The sequence below is a fragment of the Orcinus orca genome, chromosome 3 (assembly GCF_937001465.1).
Source record: "Orcinus orca chromosome 3, mOrcOrc1.1, whole genome shotgun sequence".
Lineage (NCBI taxonomy): Eukaryota > Metazoa > Chordata > Mammalia > Artiodactyla > Delphinidae > Orcinus > Orcinus orca.
This window is the reverse complement of record NC_064561.1, coordinates 18,116,449-18,132,551: the sequence shown is the minus strand read 5'-3', so window position 1 is coordinate 18,132,551 and position 16,103 is coordinate 18,116,449. Positions and strand designations below refer to the sequence as shown.

At 36.9% G+C, this 16,103-nt stretch overlaps 1 protein-coding gene and 1 long non-coding RNA gene across 5 annotated transcripts in view; both read right to left on the bottom strand.

The window, feature by feature from the left end:
- The window catches only part of LOC125963824 (uncharacterized), a 212,712-nt gene that overhangs the window by 49,733 nt on the left and 146,876 nt on the right, over positions 1–16,103 (bottom strand). The gene's annotated exons all lie outside the window — the stretch shown is intronic.
- The window catches only part of CNOT6 (CCR4-NOT transcription complex subunit 6), a 74,726-nt gene that overhangs the window by 29,549 nt on the left and 29,074 nt on the right, over positions 1–16,103 (bottom strand). For 2 of the 4 annotated variants that reach the window (XM_033413510.2, XM_004284056.4), the window contains exons 3-4: positions 7,974–8,160; positions 5,689–5,774 (exon numbers count right to left, since the gene is read on the bottom strand). The exons of 1 other annotated variant lie outside the window; for it this stretch is intronic. In XM_033413510.2, coding sequence (XP_033269401.1) covers positions 5,689–5,774; positions 7,974–8,160 — 273 coding nt within the window. Of the gene's footprint in view, positions 1–5,688; positions 5,775–7,973; positions 8,161–8,917; positions 8,973–16,103 lie in introns of all 4 variants that reach the window. One more of the 4 variants, XM_033413512.2, reaches the window with a different exon arrangement.

Genomic DNA, 16,103 nt, shown 5'->3' with positions numbered 1-16,103 from the left:
TCAGAGAAGAAAAGGAAATAAAAGGAATCCAAATTGGAAAAGAAGAAGTAAAATTGTCACTGTTTGCAGATGACATGATACTATACATACAGAATCCTAAAGATGCTACCAGACAACTACTAGAGCTAAGCAATGAATCTGATAAAGTAGCAGGATACAAAATTAATGCACAGAAATCTCTTGCATTCCTATACACTAATGATGAAAAATCTGAAAGAGAAATTAAGGGAACACTCCCATTTACCATTGCAACAAAAAGAATAAAATACCTAGGAATAAACCTACCTAAGGAGGCAAAAGACCTGTACGCAGAAAACTATAAGACACTGATGAAACAAATTAAAGACGATACAAGCAGATGGAGAGATATACCTTGTTCTTGGATTGGAAGAATCAACATTGTGAAAATGATTATACTACCCAAAGCAACCTACAGATTCAATGCAATCCCTATCAAATGACCAATGGCATTTTTCATAGAACTAGAACAAAAAATTTCACAATTTGGGGCTTCCCTGGTGGCACAGTGGTTGAGAGTCCGCCTGCCAATGCAGGGGACACGGGTTTGTGCTCCAGTCCAGGAGGATCACACGTGCCGCGAAGCGGCTGGGCCCGTGAGCCATGGCTGCTGAGCCTGCGCGTCCGGAGCCTGTGCTCTGCAACGGGAGAGGCCACAACAGTGAGAGGCCTGCGTACCGCCAAAAAAAAAAATTTTTTTCACAATTTGTATGGAAACACAAAAAAACACGAATAGCCAAAGCAATCTTGAGAAAGAAAAACGGAGCTGGAGGAATCAGGCTCCCTCACTTCAGACTATACTACAAAGCTACAGTAATCAAGAGCGTATGGTACTGGCACAAAAATAGAAATATCAATCAATGGAACAGGATAGAAACCCACACACATATGGTCACCTTATCTTTTTTTTTTTTTTTTTGCGGTACGCGGGCCTCTTACTGTTGTGGCCTCTCCCATGGTGGACCACAAGCTCCGGACGCGCAGGCTTGGCAGCCACGGCTCATGGGCCTAGCCGCTCCGTGGCATGTGGGATCTTCCCAGACCGGGCACGAACCCGCGTCCCCTGCATCGGCAGGCAGACTCTCAACCACTGCGCCACCAGGGAAGCCCAGTCACCTTATCTTTGATAAAGGAGGCAAGAATATACAATGGATAAAAGGCAGCCTCTTCAATAAGTGGTGCTGGGAAAAATGGACAGCTACTTGTAAAAGAATGAAATTAGAACACTCCCTAACACCATACATAAAAATAAACTCAAAATGGATTAAAGACCTAAATGTAAGGCCAGACACTGTAAAACTCTTAGAGGAAAACATAGTCAGAACACTCTATGACATAAATCACAGCAATATCCTTTTTGGCCCACCTCCTAGAGAAATGGAAATAAAAACAAAAATAAGCAAATGGAACCTAATGAAACTTAAAAGCTTTTGCACAGCAAAGGAAACCATAAACAAGACCAAAAGACAACCCTCAGAATGGGAGAAAATATTTGCAAATGAAGCAACTGACAAAGGATTAATCTCCAAAATATACAAGCACATCATGCAGCTCAATATCAAAAAAAACAAACAACCCAATCCAAAAATGGGCAGAAGACCTAAACAGATATTTCTCCAAAGAAGATATACAGATTGCCAACAAACACATGAAAGGATGCTCAACATCACTAATCATTACAGAAATGCAAATCAAAACTACAGTGAGGTATCATCTCACACCTGTCAGAATGACCATCATCAAAAAGTCTACAAACACAATGCTGGAGAGGGTGTGGAGAAAAGCGAACCCTCTTGCACTGTTGGTGGGAATGTAAATTGATACAGCCACTATGGAGAACAGTATGGAGGTTCCTTACAAAACTAAAAATAGAACTACCATACGACCCAACAATCCCACTGCTGGGCATATACCCTGAGAAAACCATAATTCAAAGAGTCATGTACCACAATGTTCATTGTAGCTCTATTTACAATAGCCAGGACATGGAAGCAACCTAAGTGTCCATCAACAGATGAATGGATAAAAATGTGGCACATACATACAATGGAATATTACTCAGCCATAAAAAGAAACAAAATTGAGTTATTTGTGGTGAGGTGGATGGACCTAGAGACCGTCACACAGAGTGAAGTAAGTCAGAAAGAGAAAAATAAATACCATATGCTGACACGTATATATGGAATCTAAAATAAGAAAAAATGGTTCTGAAGAACCTAGGGGCAGGACAGGAATAAAGACACAGATGTAGAAAATGGACTTGAGTACACTAGGAGGTGGAAGGGTAAGCTGGGACAAAGGGATAGAGTGGCATGGACATATATACACTACCAAATGTAAAACAGATAGCTAGTGGGAAGCAGCCACATAGCACAGGGAGATCAGCTCGGTGCTTTTTGTCCACCTAGAGGGGTGGGATAGGGACGATGGGAGGAAGGTGCAAGAGGGAGGAGATATGCGGATATACGTATATGTATAACTGATTCACTCTGTTATACAGCAGAAACTAACACACCATTGTAAAGCAATTATACTCCAATAAAGATGTTAAAAAAATCAAATAGTGACAATACCAAACACTGATAAGGATGCAAAGAAACTGGATCACTCATTTATTACTGGTAAAAATGTAAAATAGTACAGCAGTCTGGAAAACAACCTGGCAGTTTCTTAAAAAACACTGACCATGAAATTAACCTATGACCCAGCAACTGCACTCCTGGGCATTTATCTTAGAGAAATGAAGACTTACATTCACACAATAACCTGCACACAGAATGTTAACAGCAGCTTCATCTGTAACAGCAAAATACTGGAAACCACCCAGATGTCCTTAAATAGGTCAATGATTAAACAACCTGTGATACATCCATACCAAGTAATACTACTCAACAATATAAAGGAGCAAACACCCACAACCTGGGTGAATCTCCGAAGAATTAACCTTGGGTATGGGGAGGGGAACCCAATCTCAGAAGGTTACACACAGCATGATACTATTTATATATTATTTTTTAAATAACAAAATTATAGAAATAGATAACATATCAGTGGTTGTCAGAAGTTCAGGAGTGAACTGGGGCAAGAGGAAAGCAAGTGTGCCTATCAAAGGGCAACATGAGGGATCCTTTGGTGATGGAACTGTTCTGTACCTTGACTGTATCAATGTCAATATCCTGGTTGTGATGCTGTACTACAGTTTTTGTTTTGTTTTGTTTTTTATTTTCTGGCTGCAGTGGGTCTTCGTTACTGCGCGGGGGCCTTCTGTAGTTGCAGCGAGCGGGGACTACTCTGTTGTGGTGTGTGGGCCTCTCATTGCGGTTGCTTCTCTTGTTGCGGAGCACAGGCTCTAGGTGCGTGGGCTCAGTAGTTGTGGCTCGCGGGCTCTAGACTGCAGGCTCAGTAGTTGTGGCGCACGGGTTTAGTCGCTCCTCAGCATGTGGGATCTTCCCGGACCAGGGCTTGAACCTGTGTGTCCTGCATTGGCAGGCGGATTCTTAACCACTGTGCCACCAGGCAAGTCTATGTAGTATAGTTTTGAAAGATGTTATCACTGGGGGGAAATTGGTAAAAGGCACATGGATTGTTCCCTGAATTATTTCTTACAGGTTCACATAAATCTCTTATCTCAAAATAAAAAAAAGAATACACTATCTAAGGTTCTAGTCCTATCTTTCACAGTAGAACAATTTTGAAGAACATGGAAAAATGTAAAAAAAAAAAAGTGACGCATGCTAGCCCTATGCAATCAACTTTAAAGAAAATGATATGAACTGATTCATGAGGCAGAAGTACTTTGGCTCTGTACAAATGGATAAAATAGCAAATAGACATGATTTTTGAACTAAGTGATACATTTTCTCTTCCAAATAATTAACAGGTGCCATGAGAAATCATTAAAGAAGTTTTCAGAGAGCAAGGAAAATGTAACTGTTTTAAGAAGTAGCTAGCACAGCATTAAAGTGTAAGTTGCAAAGTCAGGAAAATAACATAGGATTTGTCTTAAAAAGGTGAAATCAAGTGAAAAGACTGCTATTGCAGACAGACATGTAACAATGTCCAACAGAATAGCTGAGATAAACGAACTATCTCGGTGAAACTATACTTCCAAGAAAGAAACATAAAGGCATAAATGTTGAACAGTAAAGGATCTTTCTGAAGTGGAAGACCAAGGACTAATCAAAAACAAATGTGCCATAAAGACTTCCCTACCTGGCCCCAGCGTTTACTTAAATCAGTGTGAAAATTTGTGAGCAATGACCCTAACTTCAAATAAAGTTTGTAAATCCTTAGAGAAATGAATACAGATTAAGGTTTGTAAAATATATACTGTAAGATTACAAAACCTTGAACCAGAGGGACACACAACAGTAGCTGCCTCTGGGACGAAAAAGAGACTAGAAGAGGAACAAAGAGGGCCTTAATGTTCTGTAATGTTCTATTTCTTTTGCATTAAAAAATGGACATAAAAGTGAAAAAATATTAATTGTTAATTCTGGTAGTCTGTATATGAATTACACTTTGCCACATTTTATATATTTGTTTTTCAAATTTCAAAATAGGAAAATAAGAATAAATTAGACTTATCATAGGGAGATACAACAGAAAAGGCATTTGCAGCTCACATTTCCCTGACTTCCATTTTAAGAGGCCTCAGCCAGTGTAGCCCATACAGACAAAAACTTTCCAAAGAATGATTTATAAAGCTGATGTTTGTTGAACATGGTTTTACATATATTTGTAAATGTATCGTTTGCAATTTCCATTTGTTTTTGTGAACAATACCATTACTTTTATAATATGAAATGGATTTACAGAAATAAAACCTCACTTTATAACTGTATTTTTAAGAAATAAAAGTACACTTCCTGAAGACTTCATCATGTGATTTTTTTGGGGGGCCACACCACATGTGGGTGTGGGATCTTAGTTCCCCCACCAGGGATCAAACCCATGCCCCCTGCAGCAAAGGGCAGAGTCATAACCACTGGACTGCCAGGGAAGTCCCCCTGTGATCTTTTTTAAGGAATCAATTATAGAGTAAGCTGGATACATCTACAAGACTGGTGAAGAACCACAATGTGATAAAAAAATTTATAGGTTTTGACATATTATTAAAATGGGACTTTTAACCTTGCTGGTTTAAAAAAATATTTCCCAATAGTTCTTACTAGGTTAATTATGTCTCCGAGTTCTAAAATATTAGTAAAGTCCTTATAAATCAATTTTATTTTTGAGTTTTAAAGAAATGCTTAAATACTGGTCTTTATTAGAGGATCCAAACAGATCAAAATTTTCTACTTGCTTTCTGCATTTTGTGAGAATCTCCATTTTTTGAGATTTGAACATAAAACAAACAAACAAAAAAAGCTGTTTTACAGGATGATGAAATAAAGTCTGACGTCAGGAATGTATCACCAAAACATAGAGGTGACTAAAAGAAAGGCTAGAAAAGCAAGGCTGGGCTAGGAGCAAAAAATAATAAGAAGACTAGCAGACAATCTATAGGTGAAAAAGAAAGAAAACCATTGGACTGTATCTAACAAAATGATGAACTCTGGGGAAGAGTGAACCTGCAAATCCCTGGCAAAAGGATTCCCTTTAATGGCTTCTTTAGACTCAAAAGACATACATACAAACCACAAGAAGCACAAATATGGGAAGTCATACCTTTCAGGCCTAAAGTCTGCAACTGAAACAGTTTTCCCAGCTCAAAAGGTAGAACTCGTAACAGGTTGTTATTTAAATGGAGTTCCCTGTTGATGTAAAAATTCCAGGAAGTCAGAAGATATATTAACCTTTAACTAACAGCTAAAATCAACAATATAATTTCTAGGAATATAAGATGTAAGTTCCTAAGAATACAAAATTTAGTATTATATGCCAATGTCTAGTATAGTGCTTCTTAAATCATATGTGGTTAAAAAAACAAACAAAAAGACACAACAAAAAAACCCCAAACTGCCACAGACCAATACATTTGTAAAACATAGGAAAAAAATCAATTACTATAAAAATGTGATGAGAAAAAAAAAGACCAACAAAATATAAGCCCCAATTTTTTTAAGGGTATTGGATTCAAAAGACACTTGCTGTGTATCTCACTGCAGGCTGGTGACACACTCTGAAAATGGCACAGTCCAGATAGCACCCTGAGAGCAGAACTGGTCTAGCATACATGGAGGTCTAATACACATGTTTAAGAAAGTGGAAATGATAAAGCAGCCTAACATGTGAATTGTTAAAAGAAAATTTAAATGATCATATAGTACCAAATCAAAATAGTTTATGGTAGTTGCACAATATGTTTATGATTAATAATACTAAAGTTTTACTTTAGAAATAATGGCAGCTATATTAATAACTACTGATTATTTTAATATTTTTTTTGTATAGAAAATATAACTATGAAAGGAATCTTCAGTAGGAAAAAAAGAAAGACCCAATATTAAGATATTGGCAATGTCCTATGATAAGTTTTTTTTTTTTTTTTTTTTTGGTACGTGGGCCTCTCACTGCTGTGGCCTCTCCCGTTGCGGAGCACAGGCTCCGGACACGCAGGCCCAGCGGCCATGGCTCACGGGCCCAGCCGCTCCGCGGCATGTGGGACCCTCCCAGACCGGGGCACGAACCCGTGTCCCCCGCATCAGCAGGCGGACCCTCAACCACTGCGCCACCAGGGAAGCCCCTATGATAAGTTTTATTTGTCAATGTTTACATGTGAATGTGAACTACTGATACTTCTATAGCCCTTGGTTCTTGGAATTTAAATGAAGCTTGGTTACCACTGAGTAAACCAGAGGTTGGTGAGGCCATAAACTGAATAAGAAAAACTCACTCTGAATACTTGGTTCCTGTTTATTTCCAAATATATCACACAGGAAAGGAGGTCCTTTAAGTAAATTTGGTTCAGGGGATTAAAAATAGTCATGGTATACACTCAATAATTAAGCCTAAAAAATGTCAAAGGGCTGGAATGGAAGCAATAGAGGTAAAGAAACTCTCACAAGGTCCTTATTCCTTTTTACTATGCAGCAAATGATAGAAGGCAGCAGAAAAGCCAGTGGAATTTTAAAAAAAAAGGGGGGGGAGGTAATATGAAATGGGGCAAGATTTTCTATTGGGATTAACATAATAGCTGGAAATTGGCTTTATATTCAATCTGGGTAGATCTCATCTATCTTATAAAACAGAGGTTACAGCAATTACCATTTACTAATACAATATGTACCAAGCAGTGTTGCTAGTAGTTTCTTAGTCATTATCTCAAATATCTCTAATCTCATCCTTAGTTGGGTCATTATCATAGCAACTTCATGGATGAAGAAACACTCTGCAAGGTTGTAAGAAGCTTGCCCCAAATCACACAACTTGTAAATGACTGAGTCAGGTTTCTAACCTGAACTCTGTGTGACTCCACATCCTATCAACCTCCTATAGCCCACACTATAGGTCCCCATATTCAATCACTAATTCTAGCTTCTTTCAAGTCCTGGCTTTGTTACTGTCATGCATACAAGCCCTGGGATGGCCAAAATGGGATCATTAATTGTCAATGGCTTCCTGGATCCCATATTAAAGATGGTATAGGGCCCCAGAATTTAGTGGGGGAAAAGCATCTCAACTGTCTGTCACAGGTGAGTGAATATATGGGATAATACAAGTGCCTTCTATTTGTTTGCCCCACTTTGTCCAAAAATTTTGTTTCAAAAATAAAGTATATTACACAAAACAGCAATAAAGTAAATTTTAGGCAATGGATCTAAATGACTTATTTATTAGCTGACATTCAATTTTCCCAGAAAACTTTACCTGAAGAACATAGTCATGTTTAATTGTGTTCAAATACCATTAAATTGACAATGTCGTTTCCCAACAAAGTGGTGTTTCCTAACAATATAATAATATATTCTTTTAGGGGGTATATAGCTATGTACTAAGTTGAATCTGTATACCTGAGTGATACCATGTTTCCGAGTTCTGCCGGTAAACTCCGGATTTTATTAGAGGACAGGTCCAGATACACCAGATTGTGAAGCTTGGCAATGTCTGAAGGAATGCGGGACAGGGAATTGTCACTTAGATACAAAGCTGTCAAGTGAGTTAGTGACCACAAAGATGAGCTTAAGCTTCTCACTTTTCCTGTAAAAGAAGAAAAAAATGGGGTAAGAATTATATAGTGTTCTATACCAAATGTAAAATAGATAGCTAGTGGGAAGGAGCTGCATAGCACAGGTAGATCAGCTTGGTGCTTTGCATCCACCTAGAGGGGTGGGATAGGGAGGATGGGAGGGAGATGCAAGAGGAAGGAGATATGGGGATATATGTATATGTATAGCTGATTCACTTTGTTAAACAGCAGAAACTGACACACCATTGTAAAGCAATTATACTACAATAAAGATGTTAAAAAATTATATAGTGTTCTCTACAGTTTGGTCCCTGGATTAAGTAACATTTTAGATATTTTATTGAGTAATAATTTTTTTAAAATAAATTTATTTATTTATTTTTGGCTGTGTTGGGTCTTCGTTGCTGCACATGGGCTTTCTCAAGTTGTGGCGAGTGGGGGCTACTCTTCATTGTGCTGTGCGGGCTTCTCATTGTGGTGGCTTCTCTTGTTGCGGAGCATGGGCTCTAGGAGCATAGGCTTCAGCAGTTGTGGAGAGGGGGCTTCAGCAGTTGTGGCTTGCGGGCTCTAGAGCACAGGCTCAGTAGTTGTGGCGCACAGGCTTAGTTGCTCCGCAGCATGTGGGATCTTCCTGGACCTGGGCTCAACCCATATACCCTGCATTTGCAGGTGGATTCTTAACCACTGCGCCACCAGGGAAGTCCCATATTGAGTAATAACTTATCACACAAAAAATTGTGAGAAAGGGGTCAATAGTAGAAACCTTACCGATTCTAGAACAATTCACTGCTATGATTAAGTTATAAACTCTCCACTTGGCAGACTAAAAAAAAAAAAAACCCATTTAAGGCAATATATCAATATTTAGATTCCAATGTTATTTTTAAGAATACAATAGTTAAGACTTTATCCTTTAAATTAGCCTCAGCTATGACAAGAAAAAGCATGAATAATTTATAGTAATGATAAGTCCAATATTTCAACATGAATGATTTGGACTTATGCAAAAAAAAAATCAAATCTAGTATCTCAGAGGCTATTCATAATCTATACTCCAGAAAACAAGAATTTTGCCTAAAAACAGAAGATACGTGAGATATTCTCAGCTTAGCAAACTTTTAAAACCAAGAGTACCAAAGTAATAATTTCATCAATAATCATGTAATTAGACAAATCTGTACTGTATAATTAAAAGGAAAAACACCTGCCCAGAAGCATTTCAGATATTAAGTCATAACTATACATAATCAAACAGTAACAGACATAGGATTCAAGAGGTAAGAGTTGTAACTAGAAACAATAATTTCTTTCAATGCAATATTAAATCTGTACTTTGGCAGTTCCTGGTAAGATGACAATTGTTTCTAAATTCACCTAAGAATTTTCCCCATAATATATATATATTTTTTTTTTTTTGCGGTATGTTGGCCTCTCACTGTTGTGGCCTCTCCCATTGCGGAGCACAGGCTCCAGAAATGCAGGCTCAGCAGCCATGGCTCACGGGCCCAGCCATTCCACAGCATATGGGATCTTCCCGGACTGGGGCACGAACCTGTGTCCCCTGCATCGACAGGCAGACTCTCAACCACTGCGCCACCAGGGAAGCCCTCCCCATAATATTTTTAATAGTGCAGGTTATAGTCTGAGAGAGAATGAAACAAATGGATGTAATGAAAATGTAAGTCTTTGAAAACTGATTTTCTATTGGCTGAAAAAGCAGTCTAGAGACTTCTAATCAAAATGGAATAACAGGGACCAAATTTACTATCCCACCTGAACAAGTATAAAACCAGACAATATACATGAATCAACAAATATCAGAGATCAATCAGGAGATTGATCCAATAGGCACAGGAGAGTGATCCCTGAAGGATGAAAAACAAACAAGACAGGCCAACAGCAGCACAGGGAGGGGATTCCAGGGAAAGAACACTGATCTCCCGCAAGTTCAGGACACAGAGCGAATGTCCAGGGAAGCCAGGATGACTAGAATTTACAAAGGCAGAGTACCAGAGAGGAGAGAGATGAACAGAAAGGTCTGGAGATTTGAGGTTCCCCTCAAGTTGTCAACTGAGTACTGATCACCATATGTATGTGAGAAATTGCCTGAGCCAGAGGAAAAAAACACCCAAAAGGAGTAAAGGTAACAACCCCTAGGTTCACACATCACCCAGGTTCACACATCACTCAATAAGGTAAAATTCACAATATCTGGCACCCAATTAAAAATTACTAGGTATGCAAAGAAACAGGAAAATATCATCCATAATGAAAAGTCAGTCAATTAAGACCAGTCCAGAAAAGATAATGATGATAAAATTAGTAGACAGACATTAAAAGTTACTTTAATTACATTCCATATGGTCAGAAGCTAGAAGGCTAAACATAGTAACTAGTGATACAAGATAGCACACTCAAATTGAATTTCTAAAGTTGAACACCATGGTTAAGAGGAAATGGGGAATGACTGCTAATGTGTTGAGGGGACAGTGAAAATGTTCTCAAATTGACTATGGTAATGGGTGCACAACTCTGTAAATATATAAAAACTACTGAATTTGCACCTTAAGTGGGTGAATTGTGTGAATTATACTGTTACCAATTACAGCTGTCACCAAAAGAGAGGCAGACAGACACACACATACAGAGACAGAAAAATTTCCACATTAATGCACTGAAGGAAAAATGTCCTATTGACCTAGCAACCCAGAAAAAAACTTTCAAGAGTGATGGCAAACTGCAAAATGAAAAGAGCTATGGAGATGGATGGTAGTGATGGATGCACAACATTATGAATGTATCTGATAAAAAAAACCTTCCCACAAAGAATATTCTAGAACCAGAAGAGTTCATTGGCGAATACTACCAAACATTTAAGGAAGAATTAGTATCAATTCTACACAAATTCATCCAGAAAACTGAAGAGGACACTTCCCAACTCATTCTATAAGGTCATCATCATCCTGACACCAAAACCAGACAAAACTAGTACAAGAAAGTTACAAAATGACATCCTCATGAACATAAATGTAAACTGACAAAACAGATCCAACAATATATTAAAAGGATAATGACCAAGTAAGATTTGTGCCAGAAAATGCTAGGTTTGTTGAACATTCAAAAAATATAATTTAAAAAATGTTTTCTCAGAAAAGAAAATCATCTAAATAAATGCAGGAAGAGCATTTGACAAAATCAGCATCCATTCCTGATTTTTAAAAATCTCATACCAGCTGATTTTTCAGCAGCAACTCTACAGGCCAGAGGGGAGTGGCACAATATATTTAAAGTAATGAAAGGGAAAAACCTACAATCAAGAATATTCTACCCAGCAAGGCTCTCATTCAGATTTGGAGAAATCAAAAGCTTTACAGACAAGCAAAAGCTAAGCTTTACAACAAACCAGCTTTACAACAAATGTTAAGGGAACTTCTCTAGGTGAAAAATAAAAGGCCACAACTAGAAAGAAAGTTATGAAAATGAAAAAGCTCACCAGTAAAGGCAAGCATACAGTAAAAGTAGGAAATCATACACACACACAATCCTAGTAGGGAGGCTAAAAAACAAAAAGTAGTAAAATCACTATGTCCACAATAAGCAGTTAAGAGATACGCAAAAAAATAAGACGTAAAATGTGATATCAAAAACACTAATTGTAAGGGGAGGAGAGTACAAATGCAGGGTTTTTAGAATGCATATACACTGCTATACAAACCTCATGGTAACCACAAACCAAGTATCTATAATAGATATACACACAAAAAAGAAAAAGGAATTCAAACGTAACACTAAAGACAGTCATCAAATCACAAGAGAACAAAAGAAGGGAAAAAAGACCTAAAAAACCAAATCTAAAACAATTAACAAAATGGCAAATAGAATATACATATCAATAATTACCTTAAATGTAAATAGACTAAATGCTCCAACCAAAAGACACAGAGTGGCTGAATGGATGCAAAAACAATACCCTATATACGCTACCTACAAAACACTCACTTCAGAACTAAAGACACACACAGAGTGAGTGAATGGAAAAAAGGAATTCTACCCAAATGGAAACCAAAAGAAAGCCAGAGTAGCAATACTTATATCACACAAAACAGACTTTAAAATAAACATTGTTACAGAAGACCAAGAAGGACACTACATAATGACCAAAGGATCAATCCAGGAAGAAGATATAACAACTGTAAATATATATGCACCCAACATAGAAGCACTTAAATATATAAGGCAAATATTAACATACATAAAAGGAGAAATCAACAATAATATAATAATAGTAGGGGACTTAACACCCCACTTACATCAACGGATAAGTCATCAGAGAGAAAATCAATAAGGAAACAGAGACCTTAAATGACACATTAGACAAAATGACTTAACTGATAAATATATAGAGCATTCCATCCAAAAACAGCAGAATAAACATTCTTTTCAAGTGCACATGGAACATTCTCCAGGACAGATCACATGCTAGGCCACAAAACAAGCCTTGGTAAATTTAAGAAAACTGAAATCATATTAAGCATCTTTTCTGACCACAATGCTATGAGACCAGAAATCAACTACAAGGAAAAAAAATGCAAAAAACACAAACAATATGCTATTAAACAGTCAATGCACCACTGAAGAAATCAAAGAGGAAATCAAAAATACCTAGAGACAAGTGAAAATGAAAATGAAACTGAAAACACAATGATCCAAAACCTATGGGACACAGCAAAAGCAGTTCTAAGAGGGAAATTTATAGTGATACAAGCTAACCTCAGGAAACAAGAAAAATCTCAAATAAACAACCTAAACTTACACCTAAAGCAACCAGAGAAAGAACAAACAAAACCCAAAGTTAGTAGAAGGAAAGAAATCATGAAGATCAGAGCAGAAATAAATGAAATGGAGACTAAAAAAATAATAAAGATCAATAAAACTAAAAGTTGGTTCTTTGAAAAGATAAACAAAATTGATAAACCTTTAGCCAGACTCATCAAGATAAAAGGGGACAGGGCCCAAATCAATAAAATCAGAAATGAAAAAAGGAGAAGTTACAACCGATACCACAGAAATACAAAGGATCATAAGAGACTACTATGAACAACTATATACCAATAAAATGGACAATCTGTAAGAAATGGACAAATTCTTAGAAAGGTATAATCTCCCAAGAATTAACCAGGAAGAAATAGAAAACATGAACAGACCAATTACCAGTATTGATTTTGAATCAATAACTTTAAAACTCCCAACAAACAAAAGTCCAGGACCAGATGGCTTCACTGGTGAATTCTACTAAATTTTTAGAGAAGAGTTAACATCTAACCTTCTAAAATTATTCCAAAAAATTATAGAGGAAGGAACATTTCTAATCTCGTTCTATGAGGCCAGCAACACCCTGATACCAAAATCAGACAAAGATATAACAAAAAAAATTACAGGCCAATATCACTGATGAACATAGATGCAAAAATCCTCAACAAAATAATAGCAAATTGAATCCAACAACACATTAAAAGGATCATACACCATGATCAAGTGGGATTTATCCCAGGGATGCAAGGATTTTTCAATATCCACAAACCAATCAATGGGATATACCACATTAACAAATTGAAGAATAAAAACCATAGGATCATCTCAATAGATACAGAAAACACTTCTGAAAAAAACCAACATACATTTATGATAAAAAAACTCTCCAGAGGTTGTGGATATAGAGGGAACTTACCTCAACACAATAAAGGTCATATATGACAAACCCACAGCTAGCATCATACTCAATAGTGAAAAACTGAAAGCATTCCCTCTAAGATCAGGAACAAGACAAGGATGCCCACTCTTGCCACTTTTATTCAACATAGTTTGGAAGTCTTAGCCACAGCAATCAGACGAGAAATAAAAGGAATCAAATTAGAAAGGAAGAAGTAAAACTGTCACTGTTTGCAGATGACATGACACTATACATAGAAAATTCTAAGGATGCCACCAGAAAACTACTAGAGCTCATCAATGAATTTGGTAAAGTTGCAGGATACAAAATTAATATACAGTAATCTGTTGCATTTCTATACACTAACAACAAACTACCAGAAAGAAATGAAAGAAACATCATTTTGCATCACATCAAAAAGAATAAAATACCTAGGAATAAACTTACCTAAAGAGGCAAAAGACCTGTACTCCAAACAACTATTAGACCCTAATGAAAGAAACTGAAGACAACAAACACAGATGGAAAGATATATCATGTTTTGGATTGGAAGAATCAATAATGTTAAAATGACCATACTATCCAAGGCAATCTACAGATTCAATGCAATCCCTATCAAATTAACAATGGCATTTTTCACAGAACTAGAAAAACAAATTTTAAATTTGTATTAAAACAGAAAAGACCTCGAACAGCCAAAACAATCTTGAGAAAGAAAAACAGAGTGGGAGGAATGATACCCCCTGACTTCAGACTATACTACAAGCTACAGTACTCAAAACAGTATGGTACTGTGACAAAAACAGACACATAGATCAGTGGAACAGGACAGAAAGCCCAGAAATAAACCTACACACTTATGGTCAATTAATCTATGACAAAGGAGGTAAGACTACACAACAGAGAAAAGACGATCTCTTCAAAAAGTGGTGTTGGGAAAACTGGACAGCTATATGTAAATGAGTGAAATTAGTACATTCTCTAACACCATGTACAAAAATAAACTCAAAATGGATTTAAGACCTCAATTTAAGACCAGATACTAAAAACCTCCTATAGGAAAACATAGGCAGAACAATCTTTGACATAAATTGCAGCAATATTTTTTGGGGATCTGTCTCCTAAAGTAAAGGAAATAAAAGCAAAAATAAACAAATGCAACCTAATTAAACTTAAAAGCTTTTGCACAGCAAAGGAAACCATCAACAAAACAAAAAGACAACCTACTCAATGGGAGTAAATATTTGCAAATGATATGACCTATAAGGGATTAATATCCAACATATATAAAAAGCTCATAAAACTCGATATCAAAAACAACCAACCCGATTAAAAAATGGGCAGAACTGATTAGTTTTCCAAAGAGGAAATGAAGATGGCCAACAGGCACATGAAAAGATGCTCAACATCTCTTATCATTGGGAAATGCAAATTAAAACCACAATGAGATACCCCTCACACCTGTCAGAATGGCTATCACCAAAAAGAACACTAATAACAAATGTTGGTAAGGATGTAGAGGAAAGGGAACCCTCCTACACCGTTGGTGGGAATGTAAACTGGTGCAGCCACTGTGGAAAACAGTATGAGGTTTCTCAAAAAACTAAAAATAGAATTACCAGATGACCCAGCAATTCCACTCCTTAAACACTAATTCCAAAAGATACATGCTTCTCAATATTAATAGCAGCATTATTTGCAATTGCTAAGACATGGAAGCAACCTAAGTGTCCATCAACAGATGAATGGATAAAGATGTGGTACACAGATACAATGAAATACTGCTCAGCCATAAAAAGGAATGAAATTTTGCCATTTGCAGCAACATGGATGGACTTGGAAGGCATTATGCTAAGTGAATAAGTCAGAAAGAGAAAGACAAATGTTGTATGATATCATTTATATATGGAATCTAAAAAATATATCTAGTGAATATAACAAAAAGGAGGTACACACTCACAGATATAGAGAACAGACTAGTAGTTACCAGTGGTGGGAGGGCGGGGGCGATATACGGGTGGGAGGTACAAACTACTGGGTGAAAGACAGGCCACAAGGATGTATTGTACAACACGGAGAATATAGCCAATATTCTATAATAACTGTAAATGGAGTGTAACCTCTAAAGATTGTATAAGAAATTTGAAAAAAATTTTTAATAAAAATAAAATAAAATGAATCCTCTTGTACACTAAAAAAAAATTTTTAAACTCTCAGTAAGCTAAGAATAGAGAGCTTCCTCAA